The sequence below is a fragment of the Cynoglossus semilaevis genome, chromosome 8 (assembly GCF_000523025.1).
Source record: "Cynoglossus semilaevis isolate Cse_v1.0 chromosome 8, Cse_v1.0, whole genome shotgun sequence".
NCBI classification, from domain to species: Eukaryota; Metazoa; Chordata; class Actinopteri; order Pleuronectiformes; family Cynoglossidae; genus Cynoglossus; species Cynoglossus semilaevis.
In genome coordinates, this window is record NC_024314.1 from 21,738,925 (window position 1) to 21,750,075 (window position 11,151).

Here is an 11,151-nt window from a genome sequence, read left to right on the forward strand (position 1 = left end):
AAAAACAAAAAAAACAAGGAAGCTTCCAATGATGGTCCAAATTAGACAGTTAGATTGTTAGGGGTGATAATAACTTTTTTCTTTCGTAACTTTTTATGACTTTTTCCATCTATTTTTATACCTTTTTTTTGCCTTCATCATAGTAATAAAAGCCCACAGGAAAATCAGGAACCTGGAGGTTTTTATTTAGTTATATTATAAATATAATTTAATGACTTAATTTTTGACTTTGTGACTCATTTTAAGACGTTTTTTTGTATAAGGTGAGGTGTGATTATGAGCTCCAAATGTTTGGTTCATTTATTTTTGGTTGCTTTTGTTATTTTATATTAAGTGATTTTTTTCCACTTAAAGTTTGATTATCACTCATGAAATGACTTAATCTTTGCGGTGTGAAACTATTTTAGCCTTATCTTGTATGAGAAATGGTTGGATAATTTATAGTATAGTTTAAAATGTAGTTGTTCTTTTAAAGTGTTGATTGATCTTTTACTCATCACTGAATTAATGGCTTCATTTTTTTTCCTTGTGGATCCATTCGAATACTTTGTATTCTGGATTAAATTAAAGTATAATGTTAGGTCTAAGTTTCCCGTTTTTGGTCAAATGTTTTGGCTGCTGTCGTCATTTTTAAGTGTCGTTTATGAAGTTATTGTTTAAATTTCAAGTATTTAATGACATCTAATCCAAAGACTGAATATCGAACAACACTGAAATCACAGCTGCACAGAAAAAAAAATACTACGGTTCGTAACCCGCTGTTTTGACTCCTAAAAACAAACAAGGCGGATATTTCTTGCAGTGTGCGGCCACGCTGAGGCGCTGACTGCGCCCTCCCCCTCCTCTCCTTTTATTTTTGACACACGCCATAGATCCGCTATAACAGCCGGATCATACTTCCAGACAAGCGCGCTCCCTGCCGCTTCACGCAAACACACGCACGCGCGCACACAAACACGGTTGAAGCAAGAGAAAGAGAAAGAGAGAGAGAAAAAAAGAAAAGACACACACACCCCTCCACTCCCCACACACACACACACACACACACACCCACGAGCAGATGAGATTTGTTTGCAAACGCGCACCCATGGCGGCGTGAGGCGGTTTTTTGGATGAGAAGTGCGCACGAAGGGACGGAGGGTACGGGCGAAGGAAGGGACCGTGGGATTAAGGAGAGTCTTTTCTCTGTCTGGATTGAGCTGGGGAGGGAATAAGCCGAGCTATGGATTACTCCATCTATCTACTTTTAATCCTGTCAACGGTGTCGTCCGTGTCCACGGGGCAGTTCCCCACGGCGCAGATGTGAGTATGAACCGCCTGTTGGTTTTTACGGTGTGACCAGAAACAGACTGTAACTCCACGTAGTTGTGTAAATGCATCCTACTGTAGGTCTGCAACTTGATGGAGCACAGTCGGTGGACCATAACTCCTCCAGGGAGCAGGAGGTGACTGTCTGTTGTTCCGTCCTTCGGCCAAGTGCTTTGATGATGATTGCTTTCCCCTTATGGACACAACTTCTCCTTGTACCAGGAGGATATTTAAAGCTCCGGCTCTCACAGTCCTCCCCGTGTGTTGCCATGCTTGCGGCAGTGTAGTGTGACATGTGGCTTGCTGTCACATGAATCAGCCCTGGAAGGTCTGGAGATCCCAGGCTGGTCCCAGGGTGGTCCCAGGGTGGTCCACAGGTCCCTCACAGACACAGTGTCAAATGATTGGACGAAACTAATCTAACTAGTCCTGGCCAGAATATCTAAAGAGTACATTAGGTGTGATTGTCTCCAGAAACTGTATATTCAGAAGTACCCACATTCTCTACTCTGTGCGAGCTTGATTGCGACAAGTTACAGCTAAAGTAACAGTGAATTTACTGCAGTTTTTTAAGCAGTAAAACGCATACACCCCTGCTTTTTATTTGGTCTGAATGTATCTGAACAATCTTATCAACATAGACCATATATAAGAAATGGACGAAGCTCTGTTGCTTTTGAAGATAAAGCAGCTGGAAGTGCAACACTGGCTTCACTGAGAGTGACACAGTTTGAAAACAGTAATATAATAACAAACCTATGAAAAGAAAACTAATCTTTTTTGGGGGGGAAATGGAGGATTGGAGGGAAAAGTGTCAAGAGTAAATATGATAAATAAATATATAAATATGTCACAGGGTCTGATTGACAGCCAGGTGCGCTAACAGAAACATATCATAATAAATAAAAAAATAATTTGTTGATCCCATATTTGGGAAATTGTTGTTAGCAGCAGATATATGTCTACAGGCTGCCCCTAGCAAGCGCCAAGTATGTGCTTCCTCTGGGAATCGAACCCAGGACCCTCTGCTCTCTGTTTCCGAAGCAGGTGTGCTAACTGCTAAACTATAGAACAGACTAAAACCGACTATCCACTTGGAAGAAAGAAAAGTCAAGAAAGGATCACGATAATCGCTAGGTTAGTGACGCAAACCGATAGCTTACAATTAGCGATATTTAAAATCAGCTCTGTCCAGTGTTTATCAATGCTCAATGATTTGTAAGCAGTCAGAGATACACGAGACATCATTTTGTACTCCAAGTGATAATGTTTCAAAACCTAAAAAGTTCAAAGATACACGAGACATCATTTTGTTCTCCAATCATAAGCGATAATGTTTCAAAACCTAAAAAGTTCAAAAATACCTTGACTGTACTGCCCCCGGTGGCAAGCCTTCAATCTGCTGTTTTTTGGCGTTTTTTTTGCCTTATTTTGAGAAAATGCTGAACAAGGAGGGATCTTTCAAGTTTCAAAGAAACAGAAAAAAAGCCTTTCTTGTGTCTGTGTTTCGCACCATGTGGCGTTTGTTGTTGTGGACAGACGGCCTTTGTAAAACTTGTGTTTCTAAGTCAGAAACTCGCTGCTCAGCAGATGGTTTACAGCACGCCGCCATTTCCAAGGACAATACTTCCGATTTTTTTTTTTCCCTTTCCCTCTAACCATTCTTCTGAAAAACACTCAGTCATGTACGATTTAAAGCGAGATCTCTGCTTTGATGCTGCGACTTGGCCACAACTGATGACAAATCAGCAGATATTGGACACGTCAGTAGCTCAGAGACGCTGTCCGTTTGAATCTGACTCCCTGCTTCTATAGTTAGAGTGCAACCCGATTAGATCGGACACACTGTACACACACACACACACATGTGTGTCAGAGTGTGTGATCAACAGGTTTTGAAACATTTCCCGATGGTTCTAACACAGGCTGGGTCGCGGCCATGGGTCTGTGAATGCAGCACGGTCCCCCAGAGAGCAGCCATGATGGCACTCAGCCTAATGGCCCAGCACGATGATGTCAGACTTGCAGAGTGGCCCTGCCCACTCCCTATATTTCATGGGCACTAAGTGGATTGATCTGTGGGACTGTGTACATGATAATTCACACAGGGGAGGGAGGGAGGTTCTCTGATCCGCTCTGACCTTTTTGACTGTGAAGATGTTCCCACTCAGTTCAAAATATTTTTTTTTTCCTCCGAGCGCAGACTGAATAAATCATTGATTTATGGACAACCAGACAAATGAAGGTGCCTTCGGTGTGGCTGTTGGAAAATACTGTGTGATATCAGGTCATCTGGGGACTTTAAATCAGCTGATATACAACCTTCCACCTCTAAAAATATTTGTCTGTCCAAGTACTGAAATACCTCAACACTGGCCAGAGCTCAGTACACAAAGAAGAGACATTATTTATAACTGTGTAATAAATTACCACTACACCCCCCCCCCCTTAGTGAAAATATATAACAATATTTAACAGCTACCTGTAGGTGACCTGCTCTATTACTCCCGCCCATTCCCAATAATGGAAATTGTTTCCTTTGTGTATCACTAGAGGGAGCCCAAGTAGTAGCGGTGCATTGGTTTCCAAAGTAGGGGGTGGGGTCCCCTTGGGTGAGTTATTGCTAGGGTCGCAGCAATAATGTTTTGACTTTTTGTGGGGAATAAATACTGATTTATAATTTTATTCTAGTGGCGCTTTGGCCCAGAGGCAATGTCTCTGTCATTGGTGTGGAACCCCAGGGTTCACCTCCTGGGCAAGTTCGAATCCCGGTTAGGGCGGTTGGTACCTTCCAGTGGACTCACCACCCGCAGGAAGGTTTGGTATGGTGCAATGTGATTTGGGTGGCGACTGCTGCCCCCGCGACCCGGTAGCGGATGAAAATGGATGGATGGAATTTTATTCTAGTTTCATTTTGTGAGGATGTGCAGTGAAGTTCTAAAGCAATAGATGTGAATGTGGTGGAGTGGAGGAGCGGCCGGGGACAGAAACAGGTCTGTGGGCTGTAAAGATGGTCATAAAAGTGTTTGAGTGCAGCTAAAGTTCACATTATTAAAAGACTGACAAGTCAGTTTCGCTGTTGGCAAGCAAGCTAACTAGCCTTTCTGAGGCGACAACTGTAACGCCCCCCGGAGAAAAACTGCTTGTACTTAGTTCCAGAAATCCACAGTACTTGAGAGACTTGGTTCTGAGACAGATGTTATAATTTTAAAAAGGTGCTGTTAAAGTATTGATGTTTGAGTTTTGAAAAAGAGAAGCTGAAAACAGGAGGACAAAAAAGTAAATTATGAGGACACAGTCCCAGTGTGTTTTCTTTAGAGGAGAATAATGTTAAACAAGGACATTTCTTCAAAGGGTGAATCTAAATATACGTCATTTTTCTCCTGAGCTTTTACTGTTTTCTGTTTCCATCTTTTAAGTTTTCTCAACTTCAAACATTCGTCTTCTTTTCATCGTTATTTGCCCTTCTGCTCCATCTCTTTCCGCGTCGCCCTCGCTCGTCTGTCGTCGTTCCATCCGGTTTCCTTCATCTTTTATCTGCCTTCCTCCTTTTCCATCCTCTCTTCCTCGATGCCCAAAGCCAAATGATTAACATCGGCGAATCAAAAATGCAAAGCCTGGTCTCACTGGCTGCTCCCCAGAGATCCTGGCGCCGGCAAAGCCACCGAGAGATCGGAGTGAGAAAAAAAAGAAAGAAAAGAAAGAGACAAAGATGAAAACAAAGAAGAGACAAGGAAATCCAGACTTGGCCTCGGTTGTCCCGTTTGTTTGCTCCTCTTGGACACTTGGCTGTGAAGTGATCCTTCACAGCCAAGACCATGACGTGTCCAAATGTTTTCGTGTCTCACACGTGGTGACGCCTTCGGATGAATTCCAAATATCTGAGACTTGTTTCTGCTCACGTTTTGCCTAAAACTATGTTCACAGTGCATCAAAAGTGGCCAAAACGGGGACCGTATCTGAACAATGCCACGGCCGGGCCACTTTTTAAAGGAATTGAAGACAGAGGCTGCAATTCTGTCCTTAGACAGAGGGGCGTGGGGTGGATTGGAGGCATTGAATCAGTCAACGTTAGCTTTGCGACAAGTGTATTTGTACTTTTACTTTTTAATGACAGGGCGGTTAACTGTGTAAAATCTGTAAGATGTTGATTAAAGTGTGTGTTGTTGACTGTGTACTAGTGTCGAATGAATGTTGTGGTTAACGCTAGTTTTCAGAATGCTCAGCTCAGTTCGCTCCCATGGGTTCACTGTAGCAACTGCACCTGCGTTTGTTATAATTGAGCCTAAAAATCTGGGCAGTGTGAACACAATGTGGTTGGATCACTTCGAGTGGTTTTTTTTTTTTTGCAACATGGGTTTAAACACATACAGATATTAAAGTTGTCTGAGGTCAGATCAGCTCCTAATTTATATTGAACTATTCCTCATTTGAAACAGTCATAATGTTTGACTTTGACTAAGCTGCTCCATCTTCATTCGTTCTCTCGCATTTTCTCTCTCTTAACGTGGGACGTTTAGCAGCTTTGACTTCATTCGTTGCTCCCTGCTTGGCTGAAGCCGAGGGTGGCAACAAGACTCTCAGCTCCGCCGCTGAACGACCTGTCACACCGCACGCCCTGTAAAACAGCAAATGGTTTTTTTACACTCAGATTAAACAAAGAAGGTTCTAGAACTGGTTTTGTTGATTTTGGACAACGATGCTTTATAGACTGTTAAACAAACACACACGTGATCCTGTTGTCTATCCTCTGACCTATCAGAGCGATGAAACTTCAAAATGGTGAATTATATTGATTAGGCTGTCTTCATCTAAATCTGTTTTTGGGGAATTTTCCTTCAGATTACCTCTACAGTAACTGAGTTTCCTGCCTCTTCATATGGTCTGTAGTCAGTGTCAGGACACTGACACCAACAGTGGACTGTAATGAATATGGCTCACATGAAACCACTCGTATACATTATAGGTCAAGGCCATCCTTACCATGAAAGCATCGCGTTTAAGCATTCACTTATCGGGTTTAATGTGCCGGAATAATACAATCTCACTAATCTGTAGAGATGAACCAGATAATCTCATCATTTATCGTCTTAGAGTTTTTATTATCTACATTTAAAATGCTGTTATTCGTGGAAACATTAATTTTTTTAAACTGAAATTATATTCACAAGACTGTATCTGGTACAAGTCAGTACTTGAGGAAATTGTTATTTGGACAGATAGGTAGGTAGGTAGGTAGATAGGTAGCTAGCTAGCTTGCTCGCTCGCTAGGTAGGTAGGTGGATAGATAGATATTTTTCTCAAAGTCAGCTTAATTTAAATAAATACAAGTGTTAGCCAGCTAGCCAAATATAGTAAAAAGATTAAAGTTAGAGGTTAACATATACCATAAAACACTAAAAGTGAACCAAAACCAATCGAGAAATGGCTAAAATGTAGACAAGCCGAAAGAAAATTAGTTTTACAAAACAGACTTCTTTAAATTCTAGCGAAAGAAAATTTGTTTTACAAAACAGACTTCTTTAAATTCTGGAAGAAAAAAAATCTGAATTTGAAATAATAGATAATTGACATCCCTGAACATTACGTTACATTCAGTTGTGTCATTGCAGTGTGAGTTACAGTTTGGATGATAGACAATAATAATTAGGCTCAGATTAGCTTTAGCCTCGGTGGTGTGTGTGTGCTAGCAGGTATGTTTCAGTACACGTGGCCTCGCCCTAAATCCCTTAAGTAGCTGACAAGCTAAATCTGTCACACACTTGCATGCGGTGGTAAACGATCTCTGACTGTGTCACTGTGACACTTTGACGGTGTAGTTTCACACACATTACCTTCATTTCCGCTGTAGTTTTTTTTTTCATCTTTTCTGCTACAATCCAACTGGTTTAAAAGCATTTATACTATGTCTATATATAGACGGACCAAAGGGAGGGGGGGGGGGGGNNNNAAATACAGGACTGGGTGGTGTGTGTAGCAGAGGTCTTCTCATAAATCCGTCCACTCAGCTTCTTCTCTTTCTGGACCCTTTTACTTTAGTGTCCCTCACGTGTCCGGTTCAACTTTTTGTCAAGACGATACTTCGTCGTTTGACTTTGTGCACGAGAAAAGTCATGGCTTAAAGTTGTAATCTGGATCTTTTGAGCTTCATCTCACCAATGCTGTGCCAGATGGAAAATGTTAAGAATTTTCCATTGCACAGTTTCCTGGGCAACCTTAAAATAGCTAGCAGCTGTTAGAGCGAGGGCTCGCTGTGGTACACGTGTGTGTGTGTGTGTGTGTGTGCCATAACATACAACAGTGTAGGAAGTGTAGTTTTAAGGCTTTAACACTGAGCACATGTCAACTCTGACTTCTTTGAAATACTATGTATTTATATTTTGGAGCTCATAAAAATACGGTCCATATTTTACTTTTTTAAATCTATTCAAATTTAGTGTTGACTCTCCAGTATCCTAGTCTTGGTCCAAATCCAAGAGTTCCCAGGGTCTAGGTCCAGGTCTGAGGATCAGTGCAGAGGTTTAGGCCGTGTCCCTGCTGAGTCTCCGTCACATGTTTGAGTCAAGTACCAGTCAAGTCCCCAGGGTTCCTCAGTCCAAACCCCATGAGAGAGGTTTTAGTAGAGACTCCCAACTTGAGTCCCAGGTGTTACGCAACAACGTCTGAGTTGTAGAAGAAATGCGAGTCGAGGTTGAAGTCAAGCTACGTGGTTGAAGTCAAGCTACGTGTTTCATGTTTGACTCTGACTCGAAAAACAAATTTAAAGTCCTGACCAAATTAAGTTTCCAGGGTCTTTAGTCTCAAATCCTGCAAATAATGTCAATACAAAATTACCAGTTCAGGACAAAGTCTCTTGGGATTTAACGTATCCTGGAGGACTTGGGGACTGGGTTTCAAGTCAGGGTGCAGTGGTGCTAATGTTTGAGAAATGTCAATTTTTGATTCCTGGTACTTCTGTAGAAAAGTCAAGTTGGAGTTATGTGCGAGACCAAGTCACTGTGAAAATATTAAATTCAGTTGCTGCAGTTAAAGTTAGAAAGCACTCCTCTAAAAAATGTTTAATGACCAGAGATTTTAAACCAAGTCCAAAAAAATAAAGAAATATAAAGTTTGAGGTAGACAGGTTTGGTCTGTGGGTGATTAGTTCAAGTCTCTAGATCTTGACTGGAGTACCACTGCAGACCCAGTGAACTGATGAAGGCCCACATGGGCGTGCCGACTGGCCCAAACCACTCCTTAATTCTCCCGAGTTATTTCCTGCAGACTTTTTCCCGGAGAAAATCATTTAGATAATCTCATTCACCCTGGAATATCTCTCTGATGCCACTTTTCTCTCTTAATGTGTGATATTTTGAGAAAAGTGCACCCAGGATGGATCACGGTGGCTTCTCCTCAGCCCCTAATGGGTCTGTGTTTCTGTGCGAGTGCTGCTAATGTTCGTGCTCAGACCGCACCAGACACTGGCTGCTCCGAGGGTGGAATTAAATCTGAGAATGGACAGCTTCCAGTGTTGCCAAATACGCATTCGCTGCACGCCGGTTGTGTCACGTGGATGCTACTAGGTGTTGTCATGCTGCAGTCTAGTATTAGGGCAGAGTCGACACAGCAGGTGTAATTGCACTTCAGTGAGTACAAACACTTGCAGGTGTCACCGCAGCTCTGTTTCCTCTCTGACTAAATGAGTCCAGACACCTGCAGGGAGCGGAGATAAAACAGGAGCAGTTAGTGTTGTCAAGTGGTATACACGTGTAGTCAAGGCAGACTCTGCTGGGACGGGGGGGCGTGGGAGGGGGGCGACGGGGGTGTAAAAATGATGTAAAGACACACTGCACTACTATGAAAATGAAGTAAAAAAAAAAAAACGGACCATAGTAAAATACAGCACAAACACTACACCACTAAAAGACAGGAAAAATTCAGTGATAAATATTTGTGAAGTAACCGGAAAACATAATAAAACAATTAAACTGAGGTTAAACCTCAGTTCAACTCTACACTAATTAAAAAGCCAGTCGTTTGTTGTTTATGTATCTGTAGTCAAAACATCTCGAAATGATCTACAGTTTTGTCTAAACACTAATTGCTGAATGCTGGAGGAAATTAAATTAAACTAAAAATAGTACAAAGAAATGCAAATCTTTGTAACAAACTAGCCTATGATTAGCCTCATTAGCTTAAAACATACAGCAGGGCTGTAAAGGAGACAAAATGCTTGAGTTAAGTAAAAAAAAAAAATCACGCATAGCACGAAATAAAAATGTGCAATACAGTTTATGGTTTGACCTTGAAATGATTCTTAAACAATCATCATCTTGAGTATTTGTAAGGTAAAATATTTCCTGAAAAGCTAGCGTACCTGACCCTCTGATGCTGGTACTCGCTAAAGCTCCTCCACGATGGACTTGGTTAAATCACTTAGTACTTTTGGAACTGTTTAAACACCATTTAAAGGTTAAGCAACTCATAACATCACCTTTAGGCCGTTGGTCGTAGAGTGTGTGGTGACTTTTTTTTTCTTTCTTGTCCAGTAATGACTTGTTTAAACAATCCCACTGGCACCTGCCTCCTGTAAGCCCCACCTGCTCTTCCTTATTGCCCACCAGTTCCACCCCACTGTTTGCTAATGGTCTCATACGATGTCTGGTCAGCTTTTCCAGGAGCAGCACAGTTTCACACAAAAAGGCGCTTAGAAGAAACTAAAACACTGACCTTCCTCTCAGACCGGGAGGAAAAAAAGGTTTGAGGAGGAGGACGATCAGTAGAGAAGATAACGAGGCTGCCCGACATTCATAACGACTGCAATTATGACGAGGTTGACTCCAGTCAGAGAGGAGATATTATCACTTGTCCAACTGCTGCTCCACTGTGATACAGGAGGCTTTCTGACCTTCTGGTCAACTGCTGCTCCACTGTGATACATGTACAGGAGGCTTTCTGACCTTCTGGTCACCTGTCTGTGGAAAGGTTAAAGGATCTATTCATTTTGACAGAAACCAATCTTCCATTATATCCTGTGTAATTCAAACACAGAAAAATGAGAAAACGCCAAAAGTCAAACAATTACATCAAAGTATGTGTTTTGTTTAAGTGATTCTGACGTATAGGCAGAATGATGCGTGTTGTATGTCCAGTAATTCCTCCGTCCATTCAATTATTATTATTAGTCTAATACTGTTGGGATTGTTGGGAACAGCAACTTCACGCACTTCAAGCTACCGTCAAGGTGAACACAAATGACTAAAATCTAGGAAATATTAACTTTTTTCCGATATTTGATTTCCCGATAAACACTTAATTTCCGATTCCGATATCAACTCAGGGATTTCGTTATTGAAAAACCAGTAACGATTATTACCGATATTACATGATTAAGCTAATATCGACATCCCTAATGATCCACCAACTCTGTGAAGCTAAATTTTCACATAAACCTTCGCACATTGTTCTAAACATTTCTCCATATTAATAATTCAATCCAATTAAAAACAGGCCTGAAACTCAAACATCGACCTGCTGTAGTTTGTCTTCCTGTTGTGACATTATACAGATTTTATTGTCGTTGTTCTTGTCATACTTAGGAATAGTGATTTATCTGGATCACGATTTATTGTGATTAATTACCATTAATTGTGATCAATGCACAGTTTCGGTACGATTAATCAGAATGCATTTTAAATCCTTTGACAGCTTTAATCTTCAGATAAAAAATATCGTGACCAGAGCTCAAGATGGAAGACCATTTAATGAGAGCAGTTGAAAAAAAAACACTCCTGATTTCCATGAACAATTAACGACTCCAGTGAGTAAAAGGAAGTGAAGGAGAGGCAGGAAGTGTGTGTTTTT

At 41.4% G+C, this 11,151-nt stretch overlaps 1 protein-coding gene across 4 annotated transcripts in view; it reads left to right on the forward strand.

Annotated features, from left to right (window-relative positions):
- LOC103382776 (voltage-dependent calcium channel subunit alpha-2/delta-1-like) overlaps positions 1-11,151 on the forward strand; it is an 88,409-nt gene that overhangs the window by 3,979 nt on the left and 73,279 nt on the right. For 2 of the 4 annotated variants that reach the window (XM_025057574.1, XM_017034604.2), the window contains exon 1: positions 737-1,302. The exons of 1 other annotated variant lie outside the window; for it this stretch is intronic. In XM_025057574.1, coding sequence (XP_024913342.1) covers positions 1,223-1,302 — 80 coding nt within the window. In that variant the 5' untranslated portion in view covers positions 737-1,222. Of the gene's footprint in view, positions 1-735; positions 1,303-11,151 lie in introns of those variants that run through there. One more of the 4 variants, XM_008315679.3, reaches the window with a different exon arrangement.